Raw genomic sequence first — 21,215 nt, 5'->3', positions numbered from 1 at the left:
GCCCGGTGTGGATCCTGGGCAGAGCTCCCTCCTGTTTGCTGACAGAACACTGTAATCGCTGCCCTTTGTTCTGTTTTCTTTTCAGTGAGAAAAAGTAAATCTCCTCTGCATGTGAAATATTGATCTGTGACTTTAAATTTCCTTTTTTTTGCCTCCCCCTGGGATCTGGGTGTCACTGGCCACCCACAGATAATTTTGGAAGCCAGTGGAGGGGGTGTGTTAGTTTAAGGGTTAGGCCTTCTTGCCTTTCTGTATAATGTGGAGATGTACTACCACTACTGAAGGCAGATTAGATCCAAGGTAGGTCCATCCCTTCAGCAAAAGATGAAATCAAGCTCTGAATAAAAGAATTCAAATGCCTGTTTTTCTTTTGTCTGTGTTTGGACGTTTCCTTAAATCTACTATGTCAAAACTGAATCAACTACTGAAAACTGAATGGCAAACTAAAAGCAGGATCCAGTGGCTTTGCTTCAGGAAGAAATGCAGATTTATGCTTTATGATTTCAGACACACAAGGTGTTCTGATATGTTCCTGGTGCTTTCATACAAAATAAGCAGCTGTGTTACAATGTGTTGTAATAAGCTACTGTCATAGGTGGCAAGATCAGGAAAATCTAATGCATATTTTTTCTTGTAATGTTTGAAGCTCTATTGTTAATAACTCTGCCTGTTATTCTTACCGACTGACATTTGACAAGCTTTGTAATGCTTTGTCCAATTTGATTTTTAACTGTTGCAGCTGGTACTACAGCAACTTGAGCCGGGGGGAGGCAGAAGACATGCTGATGAGGATTCCTCGAGATGGAGCCTTTCTGATTAGAAAGAGAGATGAGCCTGATTCATTTGCCATGACTTTCAGGTAAGAAAAGGCAGATAATCTACAATACCTAGTAGCCCAACAATGTTGTGTGGTTTTTTTTTTTGTTTTTTTTTTTTTTTATTTAAAAATACTGTGGTCTTTTTAGAGACATAAAATTTGTGCTTTCAAACTTTGAGTAATTAGTATGGTTGATCTGTGCAGCAGATCCCTGTATGAGAACATGTACAAGAGTTAATTTGTGACTGGAATAAACTTCTGTTTTATAAAGAATACTTAACTGTCACTGTTTTTAATATTTGAAGGACGCCGACTGTTGCCTCTGCATGGCCCTTCTTCACTTCCTTGAGGCTTCTTACTACAGGGTGTTGTTTTAAGTTTTCTTTTCAGCAGTGATTCTAGGTGCTTATGCCCTGGAAGTCCTGCCCTGTCATATAACTGACCAAAATGAAATGTCAAAAGGAAAATGTTGGCTTTTCTTGCTAGGGAAAATATTTCTGAAACCGTGGTTCTTGCAACAACATTAAAAAAATGTATAGAATAGTGATGTTCTCTGTTGTGCCTTCAAATCAACTTACATTTCTCTGAAGTGCGTATTTCTGCAACATACAAAACAGCTTTGGAAAAACAAATACTTGTTTTCATCTTCTTTACATGCCTTACTGTGCATCGAAGGTGTCCAGAATTCTCCAGTCCCCCGTGTACTTTGCTTTGAAGGTTTTGCTGTTACCAAGGTGGATATTGAAATAACTTGAGCTGCAGTATCTCAATAAAACCATTTCACAGTGGGGAAAACAACAAGTACCAAAACTTCAGCAGTTTCAAAAGGATGCAGGGGTCTTCTGTGGGTGGGGTGATTGTTAGTGGATGGTTTTGATGTTATCAAACCTTATCTTCAAGCACAAGAGATCTTTTTTTTTTTTCTTTCAGAATTGATTGCTGTAGTTAATAAAATAATTACAGGGAAGAGAAAGCTACTTGTTTTGAGGGGAGTCTGTCACTTAGGGATAGTGGCCAATCATCATCAGCAGATTCCAGAGGGACTCTGTCTGATCAGAGGCATTGTATTAATTTGAAGGTGACAGAATACCTAAGTGTAGAGTTAAAAAAATAGGGAAATTCTACCTAAGCAAAAGCATGGGTTTGTCCCAAGACCCTGTACACTGTAGAAAAGTGAGAACATCTTTTTGGGAGTTTAATCGGGCATCTGGAATTCAGTTTGAATAGAAGAGGCTTTGGGAAGGGGAGGAGTTCTCTGAGGTGGTGAAGATGCCCAGAGCAGCTGTGGCCGGGTCCCAGCAGTGCTGTGCCACACCAGGCCTTTCACAGCGCCCCCTTGTTTCGCAGGGCCGAGGGGAAGGTGTAGGAGGGCCGGCACTTCGTGCTGGGCACCTCGGCCTATTTCGAGAGCCTGGTGGAGCTGGTGACGTACTACGAGAAGCACCCGCTGTACAGGAAGATGAAGCTGCGCTACCCGGTGACGGAGGAGCTGCTGCAGCGGTACAGCACGGTGAGGGCTGGGCTCTGCACCCCTGCCTCTCCTGGGCTCCAGCTGCAGAGCAGGGGGTCCTGGGTGGCAGTCCTGCTCCAGGAGGTGACTTTAGGGGCAGGTTAAGCAGGTAGTTTTCTTAGCTGTGAAATTGAGATGGTTATACTGGCTTCTCTCGCAAAGGTTTTGAGATCTGTGAAGGGAAGAGCTTTGTCTTTGATTACTGGCCAACTCTTGCCTTCCTGTGATTTGATTGGAAAAGCTGCTCTGTGAAGTTGGGGATTTTTGCTCTGCTAAAATGAGTTTTTTGGTAATAGCCTTGCCTGCCGTTGGCCCTGTCTTCTCTTGGTGGGGTGGGCAGAGATCTTAAAATGATCAAGCATTTCAGAAAAAACAGAAATACTCTGCTGTGCCCGTCACACTGGTCAGGCACTGGCATTTGCTTCACTGTGCTGGAACCATCTCAGGGATGGTCTCCAACTGCCTTCTGTGGTAAAAAGGGAGCAGTACCTCTGAAGGCTCACTCTTTGAGATAAGCATGAGGAAGTCTCCCCAAGAGATATTCGTCTTTGCCCATCAACTAAACTAAGAGCCTGGATAATCAGCTTAGGTTAGAGGCCTGCTTTCCGGATGGATGTGTTTTGTGACGAGAGCTTTGCTGAGATAACTGGGATTTGAAAAGCCTGAGATGCTGTTTTCTGTTTTTTAAAAGAAAAAAAATCTATGTCTGTAAGAAGCTGCAGGAAAAACATGTCTGTCATGTTTGAGGAAATCGAAGTTTGGGTCTTTTGTTTCTTTTGCTGAGGCTAAAAGGGGCCGAAAAGATTTTAGACATCAGGACTTTTTATAATTTTCCCTGTAGCTAAGATTCTGTATCCTAGGACCAGGTCCAAATGGGAACACAAGGAGAGAATAAAATGAAAATATGACTGTGTATATGGTTTTAAAATTTTTATCTAGTGAAACCAATACTGGAACTAAAGTACTGTAACACAGAAATCATAGGTGTAGTTATTGTCTTCCCTGGCTGGATTGTCTTCCCTACTATGGATTGAGTACCACAGAAGGGTACTCACCATCTCAAAGCTGTTTGACAGATGAAGAGATACCTTTGTGAGGTCTTGCTCTTTCATTGTGATTTACTGTTCATTAAACTGGGGCATAGACTGGTTAAATAACAACCTCATGTTCAGCTATAGAAATGAGCATAAGTGTCTGGCTTCCCTCCTGTTAGCCTATGTATTGTCAGAAAGGTGGTTTCAGCAGTGAATTTTTTATTAATGTTAAGTACTCCTATAATTTCTGATTCCTGTAATTTAATTACTTTTTTTACTTTTTTTCTGTTTTTAGGAAAAAGATATTAACTCCCTCTACGATGTCAAGATGTATGTGGAACCCAGTGAAATCACCCCTACAGTGGTATGCTTAAAGAGAGATAGTCACCCTTGCTGTAGGCATCTGAAAATTATAAGACTTGTTTATTGATTTCCTGTTAGCAGTAATGAAAAGGATAATTGAAAGCGTTAGGCTGCTTGATTTATGGGGGATTAGACAGCAGAAATTTAAAGAGTGTGACTGTTTTTCTAGCATCACTTTAAAATTTGTACCCACTTGTTTTCTTGTGTGCAAAGCCTGTATTGATTCATCCATACTGGGAATTTGGGCCCTTTTGCTGTTGGGTCTGTGAAGGCAATTTGATTTGGCATGCATGCTTATGCAGGTACGCCCCCAAATTAAATATCCTATGAGAAGATGCCCTTTGAGAAGACCAAATCTCAAAGATTGGGTAAAGAAATTGTCCTGCTAAAACTGGATGTCTTCCTAAAGGAAATGTGGCCAGCAGGATAGCTGTTTTGAAGTGCAGGCTTTGTAGGCATTTAAACCTAGAAACTCCCAAGTGTATATGAATACATGCAGTGAAGATAAAGGATTGACATTTCACTGTGGAGTTGTTTTGTTTGTTTTTTTTTGTTTTCCTACAGTAATTATGTTCCAGCACCCATAAAATCTTTCTTTTTTCCAAGCTGATAATTGAATAGCAGTTAAGTAGCATCACTTGCTTCCACCAATAGATGTCACTCTGGAACTTTAATATTATGTCTCCTAAGCTTCATAACAAAAAAAAAAAAGAGTTCTATTCCTCCCCCCCCCTTTTTTTTTAAGATTGCATTATTGATTATTTTATGACCCATCCCCCTAGATGACCCCTTTGCTCTGTTTCTCTTAAAGCCTCAGAGAACAGTGAAAGCCTTGTATGACTACCGAGCCAAAAGAAGTGATGAATTGAGCTTCTCTCGAGGAGCTTTAATTCATAATGTCACAAAGGAAACTGGAGGCTGGTAAGGACAAAGATTCCTCATAGGAGAACTTCTGGTGACTTACTACACGGAGGAAAAAAAATTGAGCTTTGGATAGTAGTTTTAAAAACCTTTGCCTATTGTCTCATTGTTGCTTATTAAATGTAGCCAGTTAACTGTAACTGTAATTAAGCCTGTAACTTAATGCCAGTGTATTTAAAAAAAATAACCCCAGCCCTCTCATTCTTAAGTCTCCTTTCACATCTTCTCCTTTAATCTATCCTACAACAATAACCTCACCCTGCAGAACTCCACAGCCCAGTGTCTCCAGTATTTTTCCTTTACTATACTCATCCTTCCCAAAGACTTGTGTATTCTGGGAAGTCACATCTATTACCATTGCCATCATTGCTCTGTTTCTCTCCTTGCTCTGCTAAGTACTTCTCAGGACTCAAACCCACCATATTCAGTTATCTGTACAATCTCCTTTCATAAGAGCTTTGCTTGTAAATTGCTTGGAAAGCTTGGGAATCTGATGTTTCCCTGTAGTTTCAGCAGGGTAATCAACCCTGAATAGGATTTTTAGTACTGGAGGGGGAAAAAGCCTCTTAAGTCATTAATTGCAGTTTACAGTAACTGTAATCCCTCTGAAATCATCTGTTACTACAGTTAATGATCACTTTGTTAGAGCTTTTAGCTACTTCATCACTTATATTTTGGTGATAGCCAGCTAGACAAGCTAGTATGGGGTATTAATGACCAATTTATTGAGGATCATTGCTTCATTAACAGCCTATTAAGCTTTTAAACTACTTTTTTTTTCTATATATATACTTTCCTTTTTAAATTCAGGTGGAAGGGGGATTATGGAGAAAAAGTCCAACACTATTTTCCATCTAATTATGTTGAAGACCTGTCATGTGATAACTCTGCTGAGCTTGAAAACCAGGTGAGGGTTAAGGTTTGTCTGGTATATTTCTGGAAATGTCTTCATGCTGGAAGTGGAAGTCTGATTTAGAGTTACAAACCTGCATGCTGTGTTTGAGAGAACACAGCACAGAGAAATGAACACGTTCTTCAGGACTTTAAGCTGCTGAATATTTTTGTCAGGACATTTTTGTCCTGAAAACTACTTAAGGAGGTGCTGATTTGGCTTCAGGAGATTATAATAGTTTCCTGCTGATGAAAATCATACTAGTTTAGATTTTTCAGAAAGTTTAGCTCAATAATAATGTTCCTGAAACTTTTAACTGGTTTGCCTGTATAATTACTGTCTTAATATTTCCAAAGAAAAAAACTGTGTCCAAACACATCTTGGTAGCCATTTCACACTCCATTATTAAGTTTTTATGCATAACTAACCCTATACTATTGATCAAAAGTGCCTAAAAATCCAATCCAGACTCTTGGACAAAAATCTCCATGAAAGAAAGCAAAACTCCATAGTAAAGAGTTTTGACATTTTTGAGTTTTAAAAATAAAATGTTGAATTCTTCTGTTGTTCTAAAGCACTTCCAGTAATTTTCCAAGAGGCTCTGGAGGTAAACACATGTATTAGATTTCCCTGTCCCCAGTCACTGCAGCCTTAAGGCAGAGTTGAAAAAGGAGCAGTTGTGTCAGGACAGAAGCTGCACTCCTCATTTGACTCCTCTCACTATAAAGATTCTCATGGGTTTCTCAAAATGAGAAATTCTCAATATAGAAACAGCCTTTTAAACATTATAGTGGGCATGCTTTTCACTGAGGTTAGATGTAGTAATGCATGTTCATTATTTGTTTATGTCCTGTGCCAATTCATTTGAGAAGATTTAGGGTCAGATTTAACTTGTGTTTTTCAGATTATTGAGGACAATCCCTTAGGCTCTCTGTGTCGTGGCATACTGGTACTCAATACTTACAACGTTGGTATGTATTTCCTGATGCTTACACGTGGGCTCCTCAGCTTTCTGTGTTGAGTAGACTTTTCTGTTTAGCAGGAAAGATTTAAAAACCAAAAAGCAAACCAAAGAACAAACTGAACCATCTACCTGTATTAATATAGTTAATAAAACTAATATGATGAAACTTTATGACTCTAACCAATAAAACAATGACAGCTTAGAGAGAGAACTGCTGGTGTTTAGTATAAATTTCTTGCTGCTGTGTTGCCTAACAGTGAAAATGCCACAAGGGAAACACAAAAAGCCTTTTGTCTTCATTCTGGAACCTAAGAATCCAGAAGATCCATGTGTTGAGTTTGCAACTGATAAAGTAGAAGAACTCTTTGAATGGTACCAAAGTATCCGTGAAATTACTTGGAAAACTACAGAAGAGGTATTTGTCAAAATATCTGCCTGTTGTTTTATACAATGTACTGCTATAAATGTATAATAGGATTTGTCTTTAGCTGCCATACACTACTAACTCTTGCTACCACATGATTCTTCACTCTCCTGCATATTGCTGTGTGTCTGTTCATTTTACTGATGCTGTGCATCTTGCTCCCCAAACTCTTTTGGGAATGACATGTAAATTAGCATTTTATGTAAATTTATGTTAACAGGAGTTTTTCAGCAGAGTACTGTCTGTGTTGCACCCTGCACCTCAGTGAAGTGTACTTAGTAGTAGAAGGTAGATACCATTACAATTTTACCTCTGGTTACTCTGGTTCAATCCTCGTGTTAGGCAGAAGAAAGTCAGCTATCTGACTGTTCTGCTCCAGAGCTGTGACTCCACAAGTGAGTATATGTACTCCCTAGAGAGCAGGACTGGGGAAATCATTGTAGCCCTGTATTGGGCACTGGGGAGGCTGCACCTTGAACACTGTGTTCAGTTTGGAGCCTTTCACTGCAAGAAAGACACTGAGGTTCTGGAGCACATCCAAAGAAAGGCAACAAAGCTGGTGAAGGGTCTAGAGAACAAGTCTTATGAGGAGCAGCTGAGGGAACTGGGGTTGTTTAGCCTGGAGAAGAGGAAGCTTAGGGGAGACCTTATCACATTCTACAAGAAGAGACTGACAACCCCACCACCACCACCCTTGCAGGTGAAAGGAGGTTGTAGTGAGGTGGGGGTTGGTCTCTTCTCCCAAGTAACAAGTGATAGGACAAGAGGAAATGGCCACAAGTTGCACCAGGTGAGGTTTCAGTTGGATGTCAGGAATAAAACTTCGCCCCCAAGCCTGCTGAGGAGTGGCTGAGGGAACTGGGGCTGTTTAGCCTGAGGAAAAGGAGGCTCAGGGGAGACCGTATTGCTCTCTACGGCTCCCTGGAAGGAGTAGGCTGGGCAGTGTTAGGTTAGTGGTTGGACTTGATGATCTTAAAGGTCTTTTCCAGCCGGAAGGATTCTGTGATTCTGTATGTGAAATCTGAGCTGCCTTTGCCTAAGCTCCTCTTAATCCTGTCTACTCACTCTGCTTGTCAGTGAATGCAGTGGCACTGACAGGGGATTGTTTGGCTAATACTTTTACTTACTTGTAACTAATAGGCACATACTGGATTTACTAGATCTTCAATAGTAGCATTTCCAAATTCTTGCCTAAAGATTAAAGGATTCTGTGTAAGTTTAGTGTCTACGTCCCTCTGTGAGTACTGCTGTACTGCCTCTTAAGGACATTCTTCAGGACTTGCTTTTCCTGCTCTGATGTATTCCTTTACTTCCCTGTCATCTTTTCTAGTGTCTAAGAAGTCATTGACAAGACCAAATAGCCCTTGCAATGACTATGCTTAAGTATACTCTTTCCTTTGTTGTTTTTATTTGCTTTTTATTGTTAAGTAGGTGATAGGAATGATGGAAAATTTCTTTCAATATCATGTTGGCTTATGCAGTTTACCTGTCATCTGGAGTGGTAATGCTCTGAGGGTCATCACAGTCCTGTTTATGACTGGCAAGTTGGTGTTTCAAGCAGAGGACTGCAAGGTCAGCAAGGGGAGAAGCAACAGGAGCTGTTGACCTGTTGGAGGAGGAGGGATACGGTTTTTATGCAAGGCTTTCATTTAGATATAAAAATGAGAAAAAGAGTAACATGACCTAGAAGAAGTGTCTCTAAATAGAATGTGTTTTATGGTACATCAGTGGGTCTTCAGGACTTGGCAGCTTTTTCACCTGTGCAGTTAGAGAAGTATTCAACACTTGGGTTCAGAGATGCTTTACAACTACCTTCTGTCAATCAGGAGGCTATTCTGACAGTGTGGCCTCTAAAAAGTTCACTTGATAAACTGCTGCATGGGGAGGGGCAAAAGATGAGGAAAGGCCCTTTTTTCATACAGTAAACAGGCTGAATTTTGGGGAAGGAAAAAAGCATAATGAGTCAACAGTGTTACAACACAATACAGGTTTTTTATGAGTTCATTTTTGGGCTGTGTCCATTATACACAAGAAGTAAAACTAAGCTTCATGTGTCTTGTCATCTCTGTTTAATGTGGACACCTGCCATGCTCTGAAGAATGGTTATTCGTTGCTAGCTCTCCTGCTTGGTTATCACTAGAGGGTTATGTCTAAAGATGAGTTCATGGCATCTAGAAGTAGTCCTTTGCTATTTGGAGCTCTCATTACTTTTTGAGCAATGTCTGGGGGACTGTGGTGGATCAGGAAGTACAGTGAGGTTTATACAGCTTATTCCCGAGGTTGTTTCCACATCTAGATCCTGTATTCCTCTTTGCTTTTTTAGACTTTAATGGATCATCTTTGGTTCAGTGAAATATTCTGGAAACCCATGACTCCCTAGCTCTGATTTTCATTCCTCTTCAGTTTGTCTTGTTGGGGGAATTCTTTTGGAAGAATTCTTGGTTGCTGGTGCTTCATAACCTCGTGTACCAAAGCTAATTGCTGTTCAGCATGGGACTCTTCTAACATGTTTTATCCTGTAATTGCTTCTTATATCTGAAAAGCCTCCAGCCCAAATGTCTCCACCCAGAACAAGTTTCTGACTTCAGTAGTTCCCAGTCTCTGGTTGCAGGGTTCATTGCTCAGCTTCCACAGAGCAGATGCTTGCAAACAGAAGTAGATAGTGGTGATGACAACAAGATTTCACATGATTTTTCATACATAACATTATTGGTTTGGTTGGCAAATAGAAGACTACAGGAATGATACTTCTGGATTTGAATTTAGCTGTTTGTGAATGACTGACAAGACTTGAGTCCTGCACAGAATTCTAAATAAATAGATGCTTCACTGCCCTTTGCATTTTTTATGCATGCATTTACATTTATATGAGGTATGGAGTTGAGAATGTAACTAAATTTGAGTAGGACTGCAATAAAAGAGAAAAAAAAAAATTGTTGCCAGGATTCTGAGTAGGACTGATTAGGGAAGCACTGCAACACTTGCTGAAAAAAGCCCAACAAACCAACCAATACCACAAAGTCCCACGAAAACCACACGTCCAAGTAAAACTGAAGCCCACTTGGTGGTTAGCCTGTTCTCTGAATTAGGTCTTAAAGCACCTTACACCTAGGCAAGTGTCTAAGGCATGAGATAGGAATCTGGGCAACAAAGAATGCATCACCTATGTAGTTTCATTAGAGCACACTCTGGAGTTACTGTACCATAATACTCAGTGTATCTGTAATCTAAAACTTTTTTACATTTTCTAGGAGAACAGGAGGAAATACTGGGAAAAGAATCAATTGATTGCTATTGAATTATCTGATTTGGTAATCTACTGCAAGCCAACAAGCAAAACCAAGGACAATTTAGGTATTTCCTTTAATATTGCATCTGAATTTTACCTTTTCTACTATCTTTGCAGATGTTGGTTGAAATTTTAGGACTGAAGATAAAGTCTATTCTTTCTCTACTGGAAATAAAAGTTCTGCCTCACCCATGCAGTTTCCAGTGGCACTTTGTACACTAGGGAACATGATGCTATTCATCTGTCATGAAAAAACTGTCACAGATTTCTAACTAGTTAACTAAAGACACCCTCTCCTCTGTGTCTTTCATGGGGAGGCTTGCTTGTTGTGTCAGGTGACTTTTTTGAGATTAAAAACTCTGGCTGAAGACTTGTGATTTATGTGTTTCTAAAAAAACCTTCAAAATGGACTTGCTATGCATTATGCAATGTTCCTATAAGAACCTGTTTGCCATTTATGAAAGCTATTAGAATAGTATATGGCTTCATAATATAAATGAGAGTTGGGGTCTGTGTAAGTGCAGGTGTGGAATCTGACACTGAATTATGTTCTTATTCCAGTTTTCTGTCATTGCTGCTGGAGAAGCTAGCAAATGTGCCCTTTTTCTTTAGGTTCCTTTGCAAATGTATTTAATAAGCTGTCAGCGTGTTAAGACGTTATAATTATAGCCATTGTTTGAGGCACTGGCTAACCCTGGCTCCCCTTTTCTTCTCCCCATTTAAACCCAGGAAAAGATGTCTCATTTAAATACGTGTTCTAGTGGTCAGAAGTACATTATTAGCAATGATGGGTTGAGAACATGACTATAGACTCTCATCTGCCCTGCTGCAAAGAATGTGGCAAGCAGGCAATTTTAACTTTCAGACTTGATGTTCAACCAATTTGCCATGTCTGTATGAAAACTATGCCAGTTATTGCATTAAAGGACAAAGCAAAACAAAGTGGCAGTAGAAATGCAGTATAAATGTCAACTTCCTTCTTCCTTTAGTAACCATTCTTTTTCCTCCCTACCCTGTGTAGAAAATCCTGATTTCAAAGAAGTCCGTTCTTTTGTGGAAACCAAGGCAGAGAGCATTGTTAAGCAAAAGCCAGTTGAGTTGTTGAAATACAACCTGAAGGGACTGACACGTGTCTATCCTAAAGGACAGAGGGTTGACTCATCCAACTATGACCCGTTTCGCCTTTGGCTTTGTGGCTCCCAGATGGTGGCTCTTAACTTTCAAACTCCAGGTAACATTCTCTCTAAAAAAGGATCTAATCCATCCTCCATCTCACCATAAACGAGGCCCTTTCTGGCCCCTCTGCCATTCTAGTTACTGTAGCTGTCCTATTTATTTGTACTTCCCTGCAAGAAGGGATGTGCAAGAACTCAAATTTGGTTTTGAACATGTGGATGAGCTGATAGAGCTGGTCCCCAAAAATCAGTTTCTAAAAGCCCTGTCTCTGAGCTTAACTAGCCCCAAACTCTAAAAGGTTTACTTCACTTTGATCCCTTTGTGATAAGCAAGCAGAGTTATTTACAGTAAGTCTCAGGCGGATGCACAGTTGTTCAGCCACAGGGAAGGCTGGACTCCACTTCCTGGTAAGGGCCAGCTAGATCATGACACACTGATGGGAAACTGTGAATGGAGATGGGTTTGTGTGGATTAAAATTGATAGAAATGGACTGTTACCTTCAGCTGCTGAAGGGAACTGAGTGTCCAGCTTACCTTTCTAGCTCTTTTTGATAAAGTGCTGACCAGAAAGAATTACAGAGAGGAGCTGTTTGCTTGATACTTCCTTAGCTTTATTCAAATGGCAATCTTCTGTTGTGACTGTTTAACTCTCTCCCTAGATAAATACATGCAATTGAACCATGCCTTGTTTTCACTTAATGGACGCACTGGCTATGTTCTGCAGCCAGAGAGCATGAGAAATGAAGACTATGACCCAATGCCAAATGACTCGAAGAGGAAATTGCAGATGATTATGACAGTGAGGGTAAATCTCTTTTGTAAATTATGTTTTTTTACAAGTCATAAATATCTATAAAACTAAAAATAAAGCTATTATGTTTCAGAGCAAGAGCTGACAGATTGTCAAAATACTGGTTTTAAATGTCAGTGTGTTTGAGAATAAAGCTAATTCCACTGGTTCCTGAAAAGAAGTATATATCTTTATCATGCTAATGAAGCACATGCTATAAGACTGAAAATGCAATCCTGAGATAATTTCATATAATTGCTAATAAAAATTCCAAATGAACTAACTTCCATTTCCAGTCTAATGACTTCTCAGTAGAAGGGGTCCTATTTGAGTTCAGTTAGCAGCAGACGATCATCTAGTTCAAGATTTTCAGTGTGGAAGAAAGATACTTATAATGAAATACAGAAACTAAGCAAAAACAAATAAGCTGATTTCTCCCTCTTCATCATATTTAGTACACTGTGTATTAATCAGAATGTCATTCTCATTTATCATGGAGAGATGGATTTATCATTTAAAAATGATGGCATGTTGTCTTCTGGTACCAAACAGGAATTGAACTTGATTCTGTTCTCAGTTGCTATATAGTAAGAGATGTCCTTGAAAAATATGTTTTCTGAGAAAGAAACACATTAACAGCTTTTCAGTACAGTTTATAGAAGAGGTAAATGTGGGCTGTGAATGTCAAGCAGGGATGTCTTAAAATAGATATTTAATAAAGCCTGAGAAAAGATAATAGAACTTATGTTACAGGCCTGGTCTGGAACTGTGTGTAATGAGTGTCAGCTGCAGAGCATCTTACAAAGCAAATCACTGGGTTTCCAACAATGGAAGATGGTGTTATTGGAAGATGGAAGATGGCACAGATAGTATGTTTAATACATGCAAACATATTCAGGAGAGTGAGCGTGTATTTTTGCACCTTCTTCTGAATTTACTTTCCCCCTTCTAGTTCCGTGGGCTGCCTGCTGTACAGAAATAATGGTGCCATGTGTCCTTTGGAGGTGGTGATAATTTACAGTTGCTTTTGCAGGTTTTAGGTGCTCGTCATCTCCCTAAACTTGGTAGAAGCATCGCTTGTCCCTTTGTAGAGGTAGAAATTTGTGGGGCTGAATATGATAACAACAAATTCAAGACATCAGTTGTGAGTGAGTATCTGGGATTTTTCTGTGTTGTAGGGATAGGGTTATACTTCCAGTGTGCTTAAATAAAGTGAGTAGATGACAACCATCAATTTGTTGTCTGTAACTGGCCAGCAACCTATATAGGGAGGAATAAGTTAACATTTGTTCTGGACTGATGAGCCATATAACATATTTTTCTCTTGCTTGCCTCAGGGCCAGTTAATTTGAGAAACTTTGATGTATATAAAATTCAGGAAAAAAAAGTACTGTTGCAGTTAAAGTAATAATTATGTTTTTGCCTATGCATAAGTTTGTGCATTTGCATATTTTAAAATATTGCTGTCTAGAAACTGCCTCCAAGAGTGCTAGTCAGTTCCCAAAAGCCTGGCCCAAACAGGGAGTTGATCCAGACTGTGTTTATTTAAACTCAGGTTCTAAGATTGGCATCCCCTTGGAGACAGCTTGAGTGTATAGGGCTGTAAAGCAGTATGACTTGCAACACAACAGAATTTTGATCAAAGCTCTCTCCTGGTGGGTTTTTGATAAGGGATTTGTGTTTGTGTGTGCCCAAGCTTCATTTAAGTGCACTGAAATGGGGCAGTATCTCAGCCACTTTGTATTTCACCATTTAATATTTCTGGATGCAGCAGTGTTCCTCTAGTAGACCAGAGGCTTTGATTCTAATTATCCAAACCACTGATGTCAGTGGAGAACAAACACAGAATCAGGAGCAGAATGTGCATTGTGGCTCTTCAGTAGTTCAGAGAAGAGGACTACGATTTTAACTTTTTGTGGGAAGTGACCAAGACTTTAGAGAGCAAACTTCTGCTTGTGTCAAATGTGAAATTACTTGATGTTCTAGAAATTACTATAAAAATTGGGCCATTGTACATGAGGCTTCCTGATACGGAGCATGAAGCTCATGAATATGAGCAGTGGATTAGCTTTTTTTTTTAATAAATACATGTCCAAGGAAGTTTTTTATGTTTAAATACAAATAATAGCTTCTCTTCATGGATTTCCATCCCTGTGAAGTTTCCTGGTATCTTCCCCTCTGCAAATAAACAAACACAAACCTTCTGAAGCAAGGTTACAACAGGAGACAGATGGTAAATAGGATTTTTGGGCCTTTGCATCCCCAGAAAATGTCCTGGGATACATACCCATATGTGGATGAAGTGAAATTGTCGCTTCATACTGCAAATGTTTCCTTTTCATTGCAGATGACAATGGCCTTAATCCAGTTTGGGCACCCTGTCCAGAGCAAGTGAAATTTGAAATTTATGATCCAAATCTAGCGTTTCTGCGCTTTGTTGTTTATGAGGAGGACATGTTCAGTGATCCCAATTTCTTAGCACATGCCACTTTTCCCATCAAAGGAATCAAATCAGGTAAGATCAGTGGGTATAATGGGCTAGTTTGGTATAGTTGTATTATGACTTTGCACTCAGTAGTAGCTACAGGGTGCCAAAGGACAAGTGCTCTTTTCATTGGAGTTCCTTTAATCCATTGTGTATTATGGTATTGAGTGTGTAACATAGAAGTATTTAAAATAATCCTCTCACCCTCTTGAAATTCCTTTTTTTCAATAGAATATTTATTATGTAGAATAATTTGCAATGATTTTACCACGTGTTCCATACCAACAACAGGGTTATGTGCTCAGAGTAGAATCTGGGAAGATTCTGTTTTGGTGTCAGTGTATCTATTTTGTTAATTATCTTTAGATATGGATGTATGTAGAGTAAGTTTTCTGCTTTCCTCTGCTTCTGGCTTTAGTTTCCAAGAGCATGTGAAACCATGTGTTTCTCACTTAGACCATTCTTGCCTTTGGCTTTTCTGTAATTGTCACAGCAAAGCTTGCTCTCAGGAGCAGAGCATTTGAGCAGTGAAGAATCTGTTAGCTCTCAGGACAGTACACACCATTTTTGTGACTGCAGATAACCTCTTGCCTTGACTCTTACTGTGCTTTCTGTATGTTCCCCCCTGCCAGGTTTTAGATCAGTTCCTCTCAAGAACGGCTATAGTGAAGATATAGAGCTGGCCTCACTTCTGGTTCACTGTGAAATGCAACAAGTTCTGGTGAGAACCACTGAGGGTTTTGGGTGCACTTAGAATCTATGTCGTTATTTCTTTGTGGAAACCAGGAAATGAGAATTTAGTTTTCTGTTCTGCATCTGCAGGTACTGGGGAAGGTCAGTAACACAAATTGAGTTACACTTCCTCTGGGTGGACAGAAAATGTAGCTGTGAAAAGAAGTAATGCACTAACGAAGCGTCGTTGCCTCCACTTGTTTTTGCTGTAATAGAATGGTCATTGTCTTTACCTGTTAACTGATGGTGCTGTGCAAAGCTAGCTAAACTCACCTTTGATCTGTGAACACCATTTGTTGCTGTTCCAAAAGTGCTGCTGTATGTGTTGATTCGAAGCAGAATTATTCTCAGACTCAATAACATTTTATGTAAATTAAATATACTGGTGTGGAGGCCATGTGATGAATGTTGAAAGATGCTTCTGGGAAGTGAGTATTTCAGGGTGCTTTCCAGTACCCTTTGGATTCAGAAAAAAAAAAGTCCAAGTTGTTATTTGTAGTCTTTTACAGCTTATGCTGCAGTTCCCTCCAGTGTACATTATTTTTCCTGATTAAAACACCAACTTCTGCTAACTGTAAGTCATTATGTCTCTGGAGGGATTTGCGCCTGCAGTTGCATACACTGAAATGGAAATTACTGAATTCAGTCACATGCTTCTTCACAAAGGAGTGGGAAACTTTTCCAAACATTCTTTGTCAAGGTTTTTACAAGTCCACTTTGTAACACGTGTTGTAAAATGCCTGTGTGCAGTGGCAGTGTTTGGCAGCCACAGCAGGTTCCTGCCCTTGGCTAGCCAAGAGTCACAAGAGCAGAGAGGGCTGGAAGCTCAGAGCCACTCTGTGTGCTTGTAAAGGAGAGACCTGTGTCCTTTGAAGATAATGCTTAAAATGTTTGTATTTCATGGACACAAGTCTGATAGAGGAGGCCTGATAAACTGCTATTTTTTGGCTTGCTGCCTTTGAGAAAACTGGCAGCAACTCAGTATTGCCTAATACGTTGAGCATGGACATCGCTTGTAGATGTATTGCAAATTCCTCCTGCCCTTGTTTCTCTTCAGAATTTCAGATTATTATTTGCCTGGGGCAGGAGTCTCTCTTATAGTGTTGTTCATGGCAGCAGTGTGTCTCCCAGTCTGTCAGCACCGAGTCCTCCGACAGTAGCGCAGTTCGCACTTTTGAAGACCCTTCTGCTTGTTAAGCCAAATGAAGATGCAGCACAGCTCTGTAGTTTTATGGTGTCTGACGTCTCTGGGTGGTAATACAGTGGAAGGAGAACTTTCAAAAATTTTCCCTTTTGTTTGGCAGTCTGCAGCCAACCAAGACTTGCCATAGTTAATCAACTTTTAGAACTCCTGCCAGATCGTTCAAGAAGCATCAGAAAAGATCAAGGCTGTCTCCATCTGTTCTTCTGCCCTTTTTTTAAAATGGTGACCCTCCATAAAATGATACAATTTAATAACAGGCCTGTTTAGATACAGAGCCCATCTGCATACTTTTGGAGGTGAAATATAAAATTATAAAGGGGAATTACAGATGGCTGTGGAATTTATAAGGAATATAAGAACGTTGTAGATGTATGCACGCACATCTATAATTATTTTGTGGGGTTGGTGTACTTTCTGTTGAAGTTAACCAGTTTTCTTGATATTATAGAAATTGTACTATACTGGTGTTCTTGTTACATTTAGAAGCATGTCATATTTGCTTGAAAATTGATTTACTTGCTTCAGAAAGCGTGTGTATCTCTTTGGCATTTTCTGATTACAGTCAGCCTTGTGTATGTTTTTGACATAAAGACTGAAGTGGACATTCTTAAATTGTGTTTTAAAGCCTAGCTTTGTGGATATATTGCTTTACAAGAACAAACAGCAGTACATATGCCTCTTGATGATTACACCTGCAACCTAGTAATTGGCAATCTGCCCTTTCCCCTTTCAGTTTGGGAATACAAAGTTCCCTTCCCCTTAAAAAACAAAGATTAAAAATTATTTAAAAAACTTAATCAGTAGCATAGCACTGAGGCTCTTGCAGTTGCTTCCAAGCCATACCTGGATAGGAATGTGTTTTGGGAGGAGGAAGAGGATTTAGGAAAGGATGTTGTTGCCCTTGCTCAAACCCCCTAGGTACATTGCTAGCCCATCAATTTCCTACGTCTGGAGTGAGTGCAGAAAGAGGCATTCTTATTAGTATGCTGCCTCTGAAAATGTTTGGATTTATTACATTTATTGATTGCATGTCATTTACTGTAGGATGAGTATCTTGGTTTGCTGCTGATGTGAAAATTAAGACTTCAGTCCTGCCAGTACCATTCCCCACTAGTAGCTCTATAAAGGAGATGGCTTTTGCATCCAAAGTTTTGAAGTATTAAAATAATTTGAGGTCATAAAGGGAATCATGATGATTATTTTATGCTTGTGGAATATTTTGAGACCTGCTACTGTGGGCTACATAGAACAGCAGAAACTCTGACTGCTGCAGATTATTTTTCAAATACTCAGGCAGTTCCTCTACAACTACTGAATTGCCATAGCTCCACAGAATCACAAGATCCTTCTTTCTTGATCATCTGAGTACTTGCTAGTCCTATTTACTAGTCAGTATTTCCACCTTTAGTCTAGACTTCAATAGGAGAGCACCAGGGTTGGTATTGTCACAAAATACACCGATACAATGGAAGAGCCAAAAATTGCACTTTTAGAAAAAGTATTTTAAAAACAATTACAATCTGATAACCCATCATTTGCTGTCCTTTCCTCAACAGACTGCCATCCCTTATTAGGGAAAAATATTCCAAGAGAAGTGTTTAGACATGCACATTTCATGACTTGTGCTGGAATGTTCCTGATGCTCCTAGAAGAGGATATGGCTGTTCATAGTGTGGGGCTCAGGGGTTTTATTAGTGTTTTCTGAGAGGGGTTTTATTAGTGTTTCCTGAGTTGGTTTCTTTCTGTAGACATTCCAGAAACATAAAGCTTATTTTATAAAACATTCCATAAAGCTAATGGAATGTGTGTTAAGAAAACAAAATAATCCCCCAAACTATGTTGATTCTGTGTTATTTTGGGTATGTGACTCACAAGTTACATTGATTACCAATGTTCTTTTGAAGGAAAGTGAAGAAGAGCTTTATTCCTCATGTCGGCAACTTCGGAAGCGCCAGGAGGAGCTGAATAACCAGCTGTTCCTTTATGACACCCATATGAATTTAAGGAATCCTAACAGAGATGCTATATTAAAAGAATTCAATATGAATGAGCACAAGCTACAGATATATCAAGAGACATGCAACCGCAGGTGAGTTGATAATCATTCTCCTTCCCGAGACAGCTCTATCTGTACATGATTTATGGTAAGGAAATCTCAGATTTATGAAAACGAGCATCTAAGGAGTGGCAAGGGTAGAACAAGCATATCTGAAGCAAGGAAGGGCTGCAGCCAAGGAAGGCTGGGCTGCAAGCCACTAGAGGCCAGCAGATGCTGTGAAATGTCTGCTCAGTGCAGTCTCAGTCTCAGCGATCACAGGAAACCTGCAATCCTGTGAGTTTATATTTTCCCCTCTCCTCCTGCTTTCCTGGAGGAAAGCCTGGAAGTATATGCAGCCAAATAAATAAAGCGCCTCACTCCTTCTACACTACCAAAGTTATGTCCCTGGAAATGTCATTAGCATATTAGATACATGGGAACAGAAGATGCTTCCAGATACACAAACCACAAAAGATAAAAACAGTATTGAGTTGTGACTGTAGAATTGTCAGTTAGGTGTCAGTACATTATCCAAAGCTTAGGGGAGGATTTTTGTCATTTGCTGCCGCCTTTGTGCTGCGAGTGAGGGAGGGAGACAGGCTCAATGTACCACGTGGAAGTCCTGAGTAGATCTCAAGATGGGATGGAAGACTTTTGTTTAAATATTTTCACCCTTTTTTGTGTGTGTTTAACAGCTGCATGCATCTCTGGTTTACTCCCATTTGTTAAGGAAAAACATCTCAATGCTTGTTGCTGATACGTTGCTTGCCATTCATATCTAAATAAATTGAACTTGATAGACTGATTTCCTCTGAGAAGTCTCTAGTAGACTTGACTTTTTCCCTTTTCTTTTCTCTTTAGATTAAAGGAGAAGAAAGTCAGTAACAGCAAGTTCTACTCTTAAAGCAGTCATTCTTTGATGTGTGCCTTATGGTGCAGTTCAGGAAGAGACATTAACTTGTCCCAACCATCCTACTCAGTGACGGTCTCATCAGACTGAATGACTGGAAGAAGAGGAGGAGGAGGAAAGATGGGTTTCCTTAGTAATTTTTTTTTTTTAAAGAAAAACTGTTTTAATTCCTAATAATTTATATTCTGTACAAAGCATACCCTCGTTGCAGGCCAGGCCTTCTGTGTATTCAAGTTTTTTAAAATTTGAGGGCAAGTAGTTGGATAGACCTCACTTCTCATTGCCAATACCTGCAGTACAAGTATAAATCATCCACTGGTGTACGCAGGCTATAGATAAGACGTTCACAGCAATTTGCATGCATGGAATGATACCACTTTAACAACCTGGCTCCTTAAGATTAACTGGTAGTGAGTTTTTAATTTATTAAACGTTGTAAAAGCACTTCAACGCCAGCATTGTCACGTCACGTGTGTTAGAGTGCCCAAGGCAGCAGATTGTACTTCTGATACTGCATAAAGTATTTTGGGCAGCTGATAGCTCATACCGTATTGTCTCATGTTTAAAGTTTTCTGTTACATTTTTGTGAACTAGATAATATGTTAATTTTGTTGAAACCAAACATCCTCTGCAACTGTAGTTGTGTTTTTCCTGTTGAACTCCCTGTAAAGATTTAAAAAAGGAATGATGTGAGAACCTGTATTCATAGCCCCCATGAAGCTATGCTCACAGCCGTGAGGCTCTGGAGGGAAAAGTTTTAAGATATGCAGTAGGAAATTCCTGTTTGTTTCTGAAAAGGAAAGGTATTTAAAATTCTGAAAAGCATCTACTTAGGTATAGTTTAATTTTGTATATCCTTTCAGCTGCTAATGTGCTTAGAAGTGAATTTGTTAATGAACTGTCCATCTTTAATCATGCATTCCTGCTTAGACATTAGCATCAAATTATAGTGTCCTGTGAAACTGTTTTCCCAAAATGTACCTAATCCAAGAATGACAGTATGCACAAATACAGAGGTACATCATTCTTATGGCTTTAACCAAAGGAAGAACGTGGAGCTATCGAAGAGAAGACCAGTTAATGATCATGATTTGTGTACATGTTGGTTCTTTGTGCTAGCAGTTACTGCTAGCAAATTCCCAGCTGCTTTATCTCTACGTGGGTGAAGTTTTGCTGTCTCTATGCTTGACCTTAACTTTCAAATATCTGCAGAGGAGTTAGGTTTTTCTGCCGAAGTGACTGCCTGAGGCATAAAATGCTGCATACGTAGTGCTGTATTTCTGATCACAGGAAACTTGCATGGATTTGGGATTCATGGCCTGATGAAGCTGCCTCGGCAGTTTTCAGTTTCTCTTGCTCCCCATGCTATTACTTCTGTTGTTTCAAGAGGCACTTAATTGATGCCATTGTGCATTCACAGATGATGGTTCGAGGAACCCCCCTGAGGTTTTAGCTATTCTGTAAAGACAGTCTTGTATCCTAGATGAAAGTGCTGTAATAGTGTGTCCCACAATGGGGTGGCTTCCATAAATTTTTTATTATAAAAGAAATTAATTAATAATCACCCCATCAAAAAAGAGACGAGAGCGCAGTTAAAGCCAATTCTCTGCTTCTCTTCCTCCTGCCTGAAATCTCTTCCATATCCAGTTGTGATTGACTTGTTCAA

At 39.7% G+C, this 21,215-nt stretch overlaps 1 protein-coding gene across 1 annotated transcript in view; it reads left to right on the top strand.

Annotated features, from left to right (window-relative positions):
• PLCG2 (phospholipase C, gamma 2 (phosphatidylinositol-specific)) overlaps window positions 1–19,770 on the top strand; it is a 54,664-nt gene extending 34,894 nt beyond the window's left edge. Inside the window, 15 exon segments of the mRNA XM_008940216.1 lie at window positions 740–859; window positions 2,165–2,327; window positions 3,657–3,725; window positions 4,536–4,645; window positions 5,456–5,552; window positions 6,442–6,508; window positions 6,759–6,916; window positions 10,177–10,279; window positions 11,236–11,445; window positions 12,050–12,195; window positions 13,214–13,328; window positions 14,528–14,695; window positions 15,298–15,386; window positions 18,506–18,690; window positions 19,501–19,770. Coding sequence (XP_008938464.1) covers window positions 740–859; window positions 2,165–2,327; window positions 3,657–3,725; window positions 4,536–4,645; window positions 5,456–5,552; window positions 6,442–6,508; window positions 6,759–6,916; window positions 10,177–10,279; window positions 11,236–11,445; window positions 12,050–12,195; window positions 13,214–13,328; window positions 14,528–14,695; window positions 15,298–15,386; window positions 18,506–18,690; window positions 19,501–19,543 — 1,843 coding nt within the window. The 3' untranslated portion in view covers window positions 19,544–19,770.
• The last annotated feature ends 1,445 nt before the right edge of the window (window positions 19,771–21,215 follow it).

Source organism: Merops nubicus, unplaced genomic scaffold, assembly GCF_000691845.1.
Source record: "Merops nubicus isolate BGI_N331 unplaced genomic scaffold, ASM69184v1 scaffold1750, whole genome shotgun sequence".
NCBI lineage: Eukaryota > Metazoa > Chordata > Aves > Coraciiformes > Meropidae > Merops > Merops nubicus.
Note: the sequence above shows the minus strand (reverse complement) of the source record. Positions and strands in the feature narration are given on the sequence as shown.